The sequence below is a fragment of the Nannospalax galili genome, unplaced genomic scaffold, assembly GCF_000622305.1.
Source record: "Nannospalax galili isolate Female #2095 unplaced genomic scaffold, S.galili_v1.0 scaffold846, whole genome shotgun sequence".
In the NCBI taxonomy this organism is placed as follows: Eukaryota; Metazoa; Chordata; class Mammalia; order Rodentia; family Spalacidae; genus Nannospalax; species Nannospalax galili.
Window position 1 is genome coordinate 1,307,317 of NW_008356458.1, and position 14,111 is coordinate 1,321,427.

General features: G+C 41.1%; 1 protein-coding gene and 1 pseudogene across 1 annotated transcript in view; one reads left to right on the top strand and one right to left on the bottom strand.

Moving 5' to 3' along the window:
• Window positions 1-14,111, top strand: part of Cntn4 (contactin 4) — a 1,122,320-nt gene that overhangs the window by 1,019,431 nt on the left and 88,778 nt on the right. Inside the window, exon 15 of the mRNA XM_008854554.1 lies at window positions 10,640-10,767. Coding sequence (XP_008852776.1) covers window positions 10,640-10,767 — 128 coding nt within the window. The remainder of the gene's footprint in view (window positions 1-10,639; window positions 10,768-14,111) is intronic.
• On the bottom strand, window positions 8,558-10,120 carry LOC103751210 (annotated as a pseudogene).

Below are 14,111 nucleotides of genomic sequence, written 5' to 3' on the forward strand. Positions count from 1 at the left end.
TTCCCCCTTTTGCAAAAGGAGAGAAGTGACTTTCCAAGTTGTAGTGTAAAGAGATCTAATTATAAAGCCAGTGTTTCAGAGTGACTCAGAGGCAAGTAAGGATGCCCCATCTCCCTCCTGAACAGTTGGGCTTCCAAGCAGAGTTATTCACAGAAATGAGAGGTTGCCATTTTGGAATAAACCTTCCCTTTAGGGTATTGAATATTGTGGAGTTGGCAGATTTTGTCATCTGTTACTGAAACCCCCAAAAAGAAAAGATCAGCACTTTTAAAGGTTCCTTGTCCCCAGACTAGTTTTGATTTACAGGGCTGACAAGGTCAGCTCTTCAGTTGCTGCAACCCAGAGCCCCTCACTAAGAAAGATTCACTTTACCTCCTCATTCCAAATGTGCTCCTCTCCTATGATCCCTGCATCTGGAGCTTCAGTAGCAGGACTGGAGTGAGCACTTCGGTGTGCTGTAGGTAATTTGCTGTGTTGTGAATTAGATGACTTCTTTTTGTGTAGCGAAAATTAAGTTCTGTGTCACACCTTTATTTTTATTACTTGCTACTTTATCATCTTTGACTTTTCTCTGATATTATATGTGATTCTTAAAAAGCTAACAGATAGGTCAAGACTAACCTATTCTAAGCCAGGGATGGATTTACATTTTCAATCCTTTTTATCTAGCTCTATCACTATTCATGAGCATTAGAAAGAACTCACAGTTCAATGTCAAGCTCATAGGACAGGTCAATCAATAGACCAAAACCAGAAAACTCAAGTGAGATGGAGCACAAAAGAAACTTTGAAATCTCATCAAGAAACAAGCATGAAAATAAATTTTTCATTAGATTGGCTATAGGTACTATACTCAGAAAAAAAATAATATATAATGAAGAACCTTTAATTAAGTTGACATGTCCTCCAGCTTAAAAGGAAACAAGGGTCCAAATAAGTGTTAGTGTTGAGTATTTTTTTCAAAAGATCTTTGTGATAGTTCAAATAGAGCCTGAAATATGAGCTAATAGTTAATTCTTGACTCATTTAAAAAAAAGAAGTCCCATAAAACAGGGGCTGAGGGTACAGCTAAGTCAGTATAGAGCCTGCCATGCAGGCATGAGGACCTAGATTTGATCCACCACAACTAGGTAAAAGTCAGGCTTGGCAGTGCTTATCTGTAAGCACTGGGCTGGGGAGACAGGGAGATCTCTCAAAGCTCATCAGCCTGCCAGTATAGCCAAATTAATGAGCTCAAATTTTATCTGGGAGGATATGGGGAAAGGGGAGTAAATATGATCAAAATACATTGTATAAAATGCTCAAAGAATTAATGAAATGTTATTCAAAAAATAAGGTAGAGAGCAATCAAATAAGGCACCTGATGTTGACCACTAGACTTCATATACCTGTGCACACATATGCATCCACATGTATGCCCACATACATATACCACATACACACACACACACACACACACATCCCATGAAACAAATTTAAAGTAATGCATCAAATTGTGAACTTTGAGCCTTAATGTAGAAATAAATAGCTAAAAGTACATGATTCAGCTGTGTACAAAGAAACATCAGGTCCATTTATTCATGCTCAAAACTCTGTGGTTATTCTTCCATTATAAGCATTCCTCAGCTTTCTCATAACAAATTTTGGAGAGGCAGCCACCATAGCCTCATCAGTAGAAATCCATTCCATGCCCATATTTACATAGCTACCACCACCTGGACAAGTTAAACGACTTCTTATCTTCTAGTTGTAATGACTGAAAATTCAATTTCTAATATCTTAAATTCTTGACTCATACAACCTGTGTATCTAAGGAATGCTGTTGGCTTCAGGCATGGACCAAATCAGGAGCTCAAAGCTGTCCTAAGATGTCTGCCTCCCCATCTTTGCCTCTCTCTGTCTCTTTGCTTGGCTTCTTTAAGCAATGCTTTCTTTCCATGACAGGTGAAGAAACTGTCCCAAGTTCCAGTTTCTCATTATCCAAGTTTCACCATCCAAGCAGAAATAGGTTGTCTCCCCAGAGAAACCTTCATTTGGTGGCATGTGCATCCTTTAACTGACCACTGCAGAGAAGAGAACAGGGTCTCCTGATCAGCCAGGTCTGAGTCCCTGCTCATCCTTACAGCTTTCTTCCTCATAGGAAAAAGTAGTGACCCTTCTACCATGCATTTACACAAATGGATGATTTATAAATGGTGACATTATTTCTACATATTTCATCATGCTTAAAGCCCTAGTTATTACATTTTATGATAACGTGGTAGTAAATACTACTATAATAACTTTCCATTGGGGAGAGGTGAACAAGCACCCCACCACAGATAGGGCACTAATGATAGACCAAAGTAACAATTCCAATAAAGTCTTACTTGACAAACCAAAGAGTTTACTGAGATTATGTAGAGGAGTATGGGTGAGGGGTTGCTTCCAGGAGGAGATGGACGGCTCAACAGCAGCTGCATCACTAAAAGCCCATCCTAACATGGATGACAGATGATGAAAGCTACAATCCTGGAGTTCTCTGCACGACTTGCAGGAAGCTCAACAGGCCCAAGAAGTGTCAGAACGTCTCTTCCCCAGATAGCTCTTTACTGCTTCTGTAACACTAGGGAGGGACCTTGTGGCTCTTCTAAATTTCAGCTCTTCCAAACTTGTAATATTGTCTGCTTTCTAACTTTCATGATCTACCCTCATTTCTCCAGGAGGAAATGTTTTAATTAGGAGGAAAGTGTTGTACAACAAAGGTTTACAATAAAGGGTGTTTATTAAATACTCATCAATGACTATCATAGTTCATCCCTCTTTTGTGATGACTTGGTGTCACCCACATGCTTTATTAAGCAGGCTAATGTGTTGTAGGACTCCAGATGGCAGAACTGCCCATGAGTTGTCTTGACTTTAGCAAAGTCCATAATGAATGCTTCAAACAACGGGCCAGGAGGGTGCAGCACTCCACTAAAGAGAACATTTGTCTAATGTGCTTAGGTGTTGCCTTTTGTGTGTCACACATTATTCTGAACACTGCAGAACTGACCAACAACCCTACAAAACATCGTTACTTTTATCATCCCATTTTCTCAAATAAAGAAACTTAAGTATAGACACTATTTTACCCAAAACCACTCAGCTCATAAATGAGTGAGGTTTGAGTTTAGTTCCAGAGTTTATGTTCTTAGTCAATACTCTGTTTTTCAAGAGAATCATTCCTGGGCTGTCACATTTCCCCTAATTTGATTACACCTAGGAAGGATAAATAGTCATGGCACTAGTGAAGGCTATTCAAAGTTGCTCCACCTCCCTACAAATGCACTCCCTCATTGACCTACCCTCTGAATTCCAACATTTCAAGTCTTCCTATACTTGCCCCTTGTCAGTAACAATGGTAGGATTAAAGCATGAAACCAGTGCCAGCCACTGAAACCTTAAAAATTAATAGTTTGAATAGTATAGTAGTTATAAAATTACTTTGTCATTTCATAAAACCCTAAGGGAATTGGATAGGGAAGCTTTGAGAAGGGGGTTGGCGGGGGGAAGACAGCTTTGTATTATTAGAAATGAGAAGAGCCAGCTGGGTGCCACAGTTGGAGCAGCAAGACCATGTTGGGCACCTTTTGTGAAGCAGAGATACTGCAAGTGGGAAGCCGTGATGGAAATGGCTGTCAGGAACCGTCTGCAGAGCCCTTTCCAGCTAACAGAACTTTTCATATACCCCATCTCAATTTGAAAATATTGAAAAAGAAATAACAAATTGACTTAGATCACATCTCAATTGGAAGTGACGTTTGCCCTCTCCTCAGGGACATGTCCCCTCAAGCCTTTGGATTGTCAGAACATGGGAGGAGGGGATAATTGAAAGAGCCCTAGATGCTGCTCAGTATCTCCTCCCAAGACTAAGAATTATCTAGTCCAGAATGTCAGTACTGCAAAGCTTGAGCTGTCCTGTCTTGGGATATAAATAATGTGGCCACATCATACACTTGACAAGTATCAGGGTCAAGCCAAGGGCCCAAGTAATATGCTGAAAAAGCCTCTACCCACTTCCTTATTCCTGTCATTTGGCATATTCCAGTTTTATCCAGACAATGACTTTAGTTTTTTGGAAATACAATGATACCATTTTAATTGGAAAGCTCTATTAATAGACCTTTGTGCATTGAAAGAGTTATCTCACTCCTCAGAGAATTTACTATGCCCCAGGCTCTACCTCATTAGATGAACTCATATCCAAAACACAATGCCACCTTATTTACTGAGTTATCATATGCCAACATTTTTCAATTTCCAGCAAATTGTTTCATAAATAGGAATATGATTAACTCCTTGAAAGCTATTTTTGTTATTTTTGAGGTAATTAAGATTTGATCGCCACTCTATTTTTGTCAGTACATCTGCTCTTTGGTAAATGAGGTATCAGATGGTGTTGAGCGAGCGACTGTGATGTGTCTCTGTGGTGTGAATGAACAAAAGGCCTCCTGTCTGCATCTTGTTTGCAACTGAGGCTTTGCTTTAGCTTGCACAGAATTGTTCTTAAAAATTGTAGTTTTAAGGAATTTTATTTCATGAAGTAGTATCCATTTAAAAAACTAGCATGAACTTAAACTTTTTTATTATTTGTATCATTTTTTGTACATGATAATTAGTTTTATTTTGACAAGGTCATAAATGTGCATCACATATTTTGATTGTATTCACTTCCTGATCACCCTTTTGTGGTGTCTCTCCCACTCCTCCTACTCCCCTTCCCCTTCCCAGCTAGTCCTTCTTACATGGTCATGTCTTGCATGTGTGTGTGTGATCTGATGAGTTTCATTAAGGTTTACAGAAGCGTGAGAACTTTATTGTGGTTACACCACTAAGGAAAATGCTCCTTCCTCCCCGACATCGACCATTAAGGGAGTACACATCCATAAGGAAGCCTAGGCCTCCTGAGCCCTTCACACTTCCATGGCAGGGTGCTGACCAGCTCAGTCTTGTGCAAGTCCATTTACTTCACGCTTTAATTTGATCTTTACTGAATCTTTAACTTCATTGATTTTTGTTCCAACATAAGGACATGGTCCTTTGCCCGTGTAACTTAGGAACAAAAGGCTCCAATGAGTATTCCTTATTCTCCTTGAGTTGTCAACAGGACTTACCCCCAATGTCAAGCCTGCTCCCTCTTGTGCCCTTTTGGACTCAAACTTACCACTGTAATAGCCACTGCCAAGAGCAGATTTTGGTTTACATTGAAAAGTTTGTTTTAATTGAGTCTCCATAGGCTTCATGGCTTATAAAGCATAAAAGCTCACAAGCACTGAGGTGGCCCTCTCAGCTCAGCAGTCACCAGTTACTACCACTTAGTGGTTGTGGCACCAAACATGGCTTTGAGCCTCCACAGGCAATCTGTCTCAGCCCGGAAGCCACTGCCCCAACTCCAGGTCTCTAGCAGAAGGCCACACAGCCACCATCAACTGGTGGACTGCCCAACTATAGCACACTAGCTCCCCGTCTGGGCCTTCTACCTTGATTTGCTATGACTCCGTTAATTTATATATTGATTTCAGCTTGTGGAAAATGATGTCCAGTGTTCACAAAGAAGGCTGACTTAACTACTCTATGAAATATCAAATAAAAAGTGTCAAAGAGAATATTATCTTTTTTTCCCAAATATGAAGAGATTAAGTAAGAGTCTGTGGTCTTAAAGATGAAAGAAGTCAACTATGATGGCACACATCTATAATCCCAGTACTTTGGTGAAAAGATCAAGGCCAGCTTGGGCTACACAATGAGACCCTGTCTCAAAAATACCAATCAATCACTCAATCAATAATCAATAAAACAAAAATATGGAAGACACTGGGAAGACATTGCTAGCTATTAAACACCAGGAAGCATGCTTAGAATCTCCCTGAGCCTGATCATTCCAAGAGCTGATCAGGTTGATGTAGTTACTTCCATTTCATAGATGAGGAAGACAAATCTTGGAAAGTTAAGCACGTAGAAGTGGCAAGAGTAAGGTAGAAACACTCATATTTGTGATCTCAATATCCTTCAGAAGGCTTTTTCACTTTCCTGCCGACTTGCTCATAAAACCTGGGACAGGTCCTGAGGAGAGTTGTAGCTTCTTCAACCACAGAGGGTTTATACAGTGTTACAGCCCAGTGAGTTTAATCTTTACTTGTGCTGTAGATCCTTGGTTGAAGTATTGGAGAAGATGTTTCTTGAGGCTAGCAGGAGTGTCTTAGCCACTTGGAATTCCTATGACACATTAGGCTGTCTGTTAAGGTTCAGATAGCCCTGCCCCCTCACCAACAGGATCCCAAGGACTTCTCATGCTTCTGAGAAAAGGGAACCTAGCTGATAAGCACCTTGGCCTTTGAAGTCAAGAGAAGCAGACTTTTCTCCACTGTTTGGCCAACACAGCAGGCTTCCCCTTTGATCTCTAAAGAGGACAGGTTTTAACAGTCCTGCTCTCCCACCCCCCCCAACTTTAAAAAACATACATCTTCCTGCCTTCTGCAGGAAGCAGAAGCCTCCCTTTTAAAAAGACCCCAGCTCAAGACCCAGGCAGGCAGACATTTTCCCTGCCCGGAAGGGAATCTGCCCCACGTATTCCTTTGCTAATAAACCTTATTTTGATGGAGTTTTATCTGTGCCTTGATGCCTCATCATCCATTTGCTCATTCTCTGCCAACTTTTTACCTATCACTGTCTACTCATGCACTCCACTGCTTAGCGGTTGTTTATAGAGTACTTATTCCGCTCTATCCCAGGTACAAGATGCAAAAGTTTCAAAAGATAAACACTGTCCTTGCTCTCAGACAAGGTATTATTGTGTGAAACAGGACCACAAACAAGTAACCAAACCTTCTAGATTGTGTTTAGTAGGAAGAAATAAAGGGGATGCAGGAAAAGTGAATAACAGGGGTATCCACTTTAGAAAATGAGCTGTGATGTCTGCAAGAAAAAGCTACCTCTGTATTGATGTCCTGAGGATTACAAGGTAGCAACTATGTCCAGACAAAGTTCGGTGATTTATGTTCAAGACAGGCAGAAAAGCAAGTACAAAGGCCTTGAGATGGGAAAGAGCTTGAAACCTCTAGGAACTTGCTGAAAGCCAGTGTCACTAGGAGTCACAGAAGGCAAGAAATAAAGCAGGCAAGAGAAAGGGTTTTGTGTGTGTGTGTCTATGTGTGTGTGTGTGTGTGTGTGTGTGTGTGTAAGACTCTAAGAATTTATCCAGAGTACACTGGATAGACAAGGATAGAAAACTAAGCTTGTGGAATGATGAAATTAGCCATATATATATTTCGTACAAACATTCCAACAGCAGCAAATAGTGAGCATAGGTGCTTTATTAGAAAGGGGATGAGAAAGCTTCCTAAATTTCAAGAGGATGGAACAGGCCTGGCTACCCCTGACAGTGGGATGTGCATGGTCTCTGGTCAGATCAAGGCCCAAATGAGAACTAGTCAATCACAAAGTCATAGGAATGCCACACAGACCTGGCTGTAGGCCCAGGAACCATGCAGACAGCTGTACAAGATGAGGCTGTACATGAGTTAATTACAAAAGAGTTATATTTACCAAATCTGTACACACATTTGAAAAACTCACAAAATTGTCATCTATGTATCATAAGTTGCTAGACCAAAATATTTTTAAAAATGTGATAAAATTAGACATTTCTCTTTTCCATTCTTTTCAAGGATTAATATTTTAACAGCATGTATATATGCTACTTTCCATTAACAAAACTCATGTAAGAAACCAAGCAACCCAGTCTTCCCTGAGCCTCTAGAGGCCTTGGGCTGAGTGGCCAGGCCAGAGGACAGTGCCCAGCGTTGGGGCAAGAAGCTGGCCCACAGTGCACAACAGAATGCTGAAACATAACAAAAGGAGGAGGGTGTCTTTGGTGAACACTTTGGCATTAAATAAAAGAGGCAAACAAGATGGAAACATGCAGTCCTGCCAGCTAGGTTGGACCATGCGGGAGCACAGGTGACCTTGAAAGCCGGCTCCCAGAGCAATGGAAACCAAACATGGCAGGGAGCATGTGCACAAGAGAAACAGAAAAGGGAAGGTGGCCCATACTGGCCACAGTCAGCTCATCAAGTAACTAAAGTGGATGTAGTGCAAATGTTGCAAATGAGTACTATGGACACACTATATGCTTGCCTTTAGGGCCACAAGGCAATGTCAGGCCAAAGGCAGAAACCTGTCCTCATCCTGGGAGCCTGTGTCCCTCAATCACAGAAAGAGCCTGGGTTTCCCCATGTGCGCAGGACAGGCGTTATGTTCTACCTCATTACATGTTAGTTGAGAGGCCCTGGGTCCAGGTATCAAGGCTCAAAGTTTATGCTTCTCTACTGGCAACAGCAGACTTAGGACGATGGACAGAGGACTGTCCGGGTCCTTTGTGTCACAGCAGAGCACTCAGCCCAAATCTCACCTCGGAACTTCCCACAGCCTGTCAACACTGACAGAGAGCCCAAGACGACCCATGGGGTGGCACAGAGACCCACTGAGCTGGATGTGATGCACAGTTCCATGGGCAGAGGGAATAGGTGGTGATGTCTTAGGGGAGCTCTGCCGTTCTCAGATGGGCAACAGGCCTAGGGGAGCCACGTAGGGTCACTAAGGCAATGTGGTTGTTCTGCATGACCTCAGAGATCACCTGATGAAGACCAAAGCAGAATGTGGAGCCAAATGAGTTGGTGTTGCTTGGAGAGGAGGACCTGTGCAGGACAACAGGCTTCTCCACAGGGTGGCCCAGACCATCTGTATTTTCTCTCTTTATGGCTGATGGGATCTTGAACTTACAGCAGTGGTGTAAATGTTAAAATCATAATGCCTGGGGTAATTGGTATGTAGGACAAAATTCTTCACTTTGTATTTGCATGAAAGAGGATGTCCACCCCAACAATGAAATAGATTATAAAAAGTCATTTTGCATTTCTGAAATATGTCAGCCAATACATTTAATGAGATATAAACACTGTACTTAAAATAATATTAGGGCTAGGGAGATGGCTTAGTGGATAAAAGCACTTGTTATGTAAGCATGAGGACCTGAGTTCTCATTGTACTTAGTTGGAACTTGCTTATGAGGGGAAGGAAAATTAATTTTCATCTTATCTTCTGACTTATAGAAGACTGTGTGTGGAGTGCCAAGCATACTAAGAACATGTTGGCAGGAATCACCTAAATATACTGAGCGTTCAAATACCCAAATCTTGGCATCTGCTAATAAGCCAAGTCCACAACAAGCAGCAAGTAGACAAGGCAGCAACCCTGAGAGTCCAGTTCCATCTCGAAGAACAGCTACACTCTCAGCATACATATTTCCCAGGAAACAGCTCAGGGCCATCATGGGAACCTTGGTATCCTGTAGGCTGTTTCCACTATAAATATATATTCATTTTATAGTTGCTCCATGGGGTATCTGAAGAGAAGCTAGGCCATGGGCAAAATTGGGCTCATACTTGAGAGCCTCCATCCAGGAGTCTAACTGAAAAGAGAAAGACAGTCTTCTGAAGTTGATGTGGAACTCAGGTCCTCATGCTTATATAATAAGTACTTTTACCCATTGAGCCATCCCCATAGCTCTAATATTCTTTTAAATACAGTATTTACATCGCATTAAAATGTATTGGCTGGCATATTTCAGAAATAAATATGCTTAATATCACCTTGTTTAATTTAAAACTCTCACCTAAAAATACTTTCAGTGAAAACTCAGAACACAGTAAACTGAAAGATATTCTCCTTAATGTTTCTTCTGTTTTGTGTGTGTCCATGTTCAAGTGTGTGCATGTGCATGTGGAAGCCAGAATTCAACCTTGGGTATCATTCCTTGGGTGCTAAACACACGGCTTTGGTTTGGTTTGGTTTGGTTTGGTTTTTGGTTTTTTGAGACAGGATCTTCCTGTAGTCCCAGCTGGCCTAGAACTTGCTATGTAGAGCACCCTGGCCTTGATTTCATAGAGATCTGCCTGCCTCTTCCTCCTGAGTTCTGGATTAAAGGCGTGAGCCGCCATGTCCACCTGGACACTTCTGTTTTAGACTGTGTCTGTTACTTACCTGGAGCTCACTAAATAGGCTAGGCTGGCTGGCCAGTAAGCCCTGGATATCTACCCATTTCTGCCTCCTCAGTGCTGTGATTACAAGCCCATACCACTCCACCCAGTTCTTCTTAAATGGTTCTGGAGATCGAATTCAGGTCCTTGTGGTTATGTGGCAAGCACTTTACCAACTAAGCTATCTGCTCAACCCTTTTCTAATTTTTCATTAGCAGTTTTAAAATATGGTGGTCTCCAAGCTTTTCCTTTGGATCATGTGGTTAGAGCTATCAAACAGAGAAAAATGGTTACAATATTTGAGGCCTATACAAATTTGGTCAGAGGGACATAAAGGACAGTCTAATATTTATAATGCCCATTTCAACCCAATTGAGCAAGAAAAGTAGTGAAAGTATTAAACAAGGCATACAACCCAATGTGTGTGCATATGTGGACAAAGCATCCTAAACACAAATGAGGCTGCAAAGTGATGTAAGCATGGTTTACAGTTTAAAAGATGACAAAATGAAGAAATAACTTTGTATGAGAATTCCATGATATAAACTTCACAGTTTTGGGGTTATTTGCTTTGATTTCAGAATTACCGTTTCTGAAGATGGAAACCTCCGAATCATCAATGTGACTAAATCAGATGCTGGAAGTTACACCTGCATAGCCACTAACCATTTTGGAACTGCTAGCAGCACAGGAAACTTGATTGTGAAAGGTAATGCTAACTCAAAGAACTCATGGATTAATAATGTGTCTTCACTCCTAATAATTCAATCTATAGACATGGCATGATTCACATTAATATGTATAGATATCACTATGTTGCTAAATTAATTCATCACAGAACACCATGATATGATTAACAATTCTTCAAGAACTGTTAGTAATGAATATGATTGAAAGGCTATCTTATTTCAGGATCATCCAATACAATTTTGAGAAGTACAACCATTGTGACTATTATAGTATTCTAACTAATGTTATCTGCAGTCCTTTAATTAAATTTCTTTCAAGTCTCAATAGATTTGAAATTCATGTCTAGGAACCCTGCGCTAACAAATTAAAAATGTATGACTCAAGTACTATTTTTAGCAAACATTGTTTAAACAATGACATTGGCAATTTTAAAAAGAGCTGCCCTGGGTATTCAGAGATAGGATATGGCTTCTGCAAGTAATAAAGGGTTTTGATCACCTCTGGGCTTTACTTAAGCCACCCAGCCAACCCTGTCAGTTTTAAGGAAATCAAATTTCCCTCATCCCTTAGTCTGAATGCTTTATATTTCATGACTGAAAGTCCTTTATGCTCTTAGCCCGGTCTATAATGTGAAACCATCCCAACATCAGGTTGATGGCCCTGCTGGAAGAGTTGAGATTTGTGAAGGATGAGATCTTCATTTACATTTCATTTGAATGTCTATTGCCTCCCATGTTGCACAGTCAGTCCTACGATGTGTTTTTAATTTAAAAATATTTTATTAGCATTGCTCTCTTAAGAAGAAACGTGATTGCATTGAAAGACTTTGTATAGGTGGAAAGCTTGGAAAGGGAGGGAATGGCAAACTCACATTATAGGAACAGCGATGACAAATTTCACATTATTGTTGGAGCTTGATAGTACAGTTTTGTCAGTAAACAATATTCAGAAATCATAGTAGACATATAGAATTTCTAATTTATATTCTAAGATATATTTATTTTTTTTAGTTTGAGGATTATATTACTTTAGTTATTATGTTACTTTTTTTTTTTTAACTTCACAGACTGTGATTTTTTTTTTTTTTTATCTCTAAAAGTCAGGCAAACTGGGGCTACAAAGAGTAATAGAAAAATAATGGAAAACCTCTTGGTGCCTGGTAATTGGACAGGTCCAACCTCAAGGCCTTGAAACCCAGGACCATGTGGGGAGTAAGGACCACAGCTGGGCCTCAGGGAATGTGAGAGGTCCATCCCAGAGAATCAGTCCTTTCAAGTCCAGCATCTGAAAAAAACACGAGGCCTCCACAGTCACCAGCATAAGAGGCAAAGCCTCTGTCATGAACAACCTGGGACCTCAAAGGAGGGGGCTCTGGGAAATGTAGTCACTCAGGGAAGACGGAAACTGCTGCCCAACATCAGGAAGTCCTCCAAGCTCTACTCTGCCTCACCATTAGCCTACTGTGAGAGGAATGTGGAGCTCTGGCTCAGGTAGAGGTCCAAAGTTTTGGGTTCATGTGAGGGGACCACCACTCCAGGGTCACATGATAGAACCACAGCTGGAGCTCACAGGAGGAGACCACAGCTTGAGTTCACAGGAGCACATCACAACTCTGTCTCATGGGGGGGGCACCCCTCCAACTCCCAGGACAGATGGGACCACACTCCAAGCTCACAGGAGGGGACCACAGCTCCAAGCTTACAGGAGGGGACCACAGCTCCAAGCTCATAGGAGAAGACTGTTGCTTCAGATCCCAGGGCAGGACCACAGCACCTGCTCTTGGGAATGGGGGGTGGGGGGGAACCACCGCTCCAGGTTCACAGGAAGGCAGTTTTAGGACTTTTCAGTTGAAGGAATCTTGGTGCTACTTTGACTAATCACTCAATTTGGTGACTTGTTCGAGGCAATCATGAAAGGAAAAACTTAAACCCAGGAATCTGGATTCCAAGTTCTCTCTGGTTCTTTATACTACAGGGAAAGTGTAGCCCATCTTTTCTGTGGCTGTGCAGTATATGCTGACTGATAAGTCACATCGTACGCCTTCTGGCTTATTCGTAGCCTCCTCTCTGAAGTAAGACAGCCTAAGGCAAGCAAAAATATTCAAAAAGAATATTTACCTCAATTATAACAAGTATGAAAGCTAAAAATCACCTAATAATATATGCCAGGTTTGTTGGAAGGTGAAAGTGTGCTGCCATGTTAAAAAGTCTTTTTATCGTGAACATGCTCATTTGGGCAGATGAATAATGGGAAGTCAAAGACAGTTAGAGGCAAATCCATATTTAGATGGACTCCAACTATTTCAGTTTATTAATTATTCCCTAGAGCAACAGGTGTATGGCTGTAGGTTCACTGTATTTCAGAAAGCAAGGAAGGAAGATTGATAATATTTATAGAGCAGAATGCCAGCTACAGGCTTTTGGTAGTGTATGGTTCTCTCAGCTGCCAAAGGAGATTAGTGACTGACTAGGACCAAGAGGAGGCCCAAAGTTTCAGGATGGCTGGAAACAGAGCTGAGACTCTTTATAGATGATTCCCAGTTACGAGGATGTAAGAGAATGACTAGGACATTTTGTTACATCTTGATTGAGGACCAGAACAGAGTCAGAGATGTGGCTTAAATTTCATTTCTTCTACTTATCATCTCTATGACGGCCTTGGACAATACAAGTGGCCTCTGTGGAGATAATAGCCACGCTGACCTCATAGTGTGGCTTTAGCAGCTATGTCAGTCCATGTTATGTGATAAGCATGACTGCCTGGCACCTAGGAAGTAGTGGTAGTTGTTATTATTACTGTCATTATGGTTATTTATAGTACAATATAATGACTATGTGTGCATTCAAAGTCGTTGAGCACTTAATGAAGTTTCTACCCCAGTGAAATAATTAGAAAAGAAAAAAGAGGTGAAGGTTATAAATATATAAACATAGAAATCACATGTGTACCCTACTAGATGGCTGAAAGTGGGGTATTTTCACATGAAGAAACAAGTTGTATCTTGTCAATGATTCTGCTTCTTATAAGCACTGGCCTCTTTGGCTCTCAAGAGACTTAACAGAAAGAAAAATCTATTACTGCCTTCAGAGCTCGATCCCAGGGATCCCACCAGCAGGTAGACAAGGCCATCCCCACCCAGCTGGGCATCTCTCTGCTGCCGTCTTTCACTGCATCATGGTGGAAAGCTTATAAATACACCAGGACAAAGCACATCATGGTTACCTTGTATTCTGTGTAGATGTAAATATGGCTGAGATATTAACTTTATATCTATTTTAGAGAGATAGATGATGATAGATAGATAGATAGATGATAGATAGATAGATGATAGATACATAGATAGATACATAGATACATAGATAC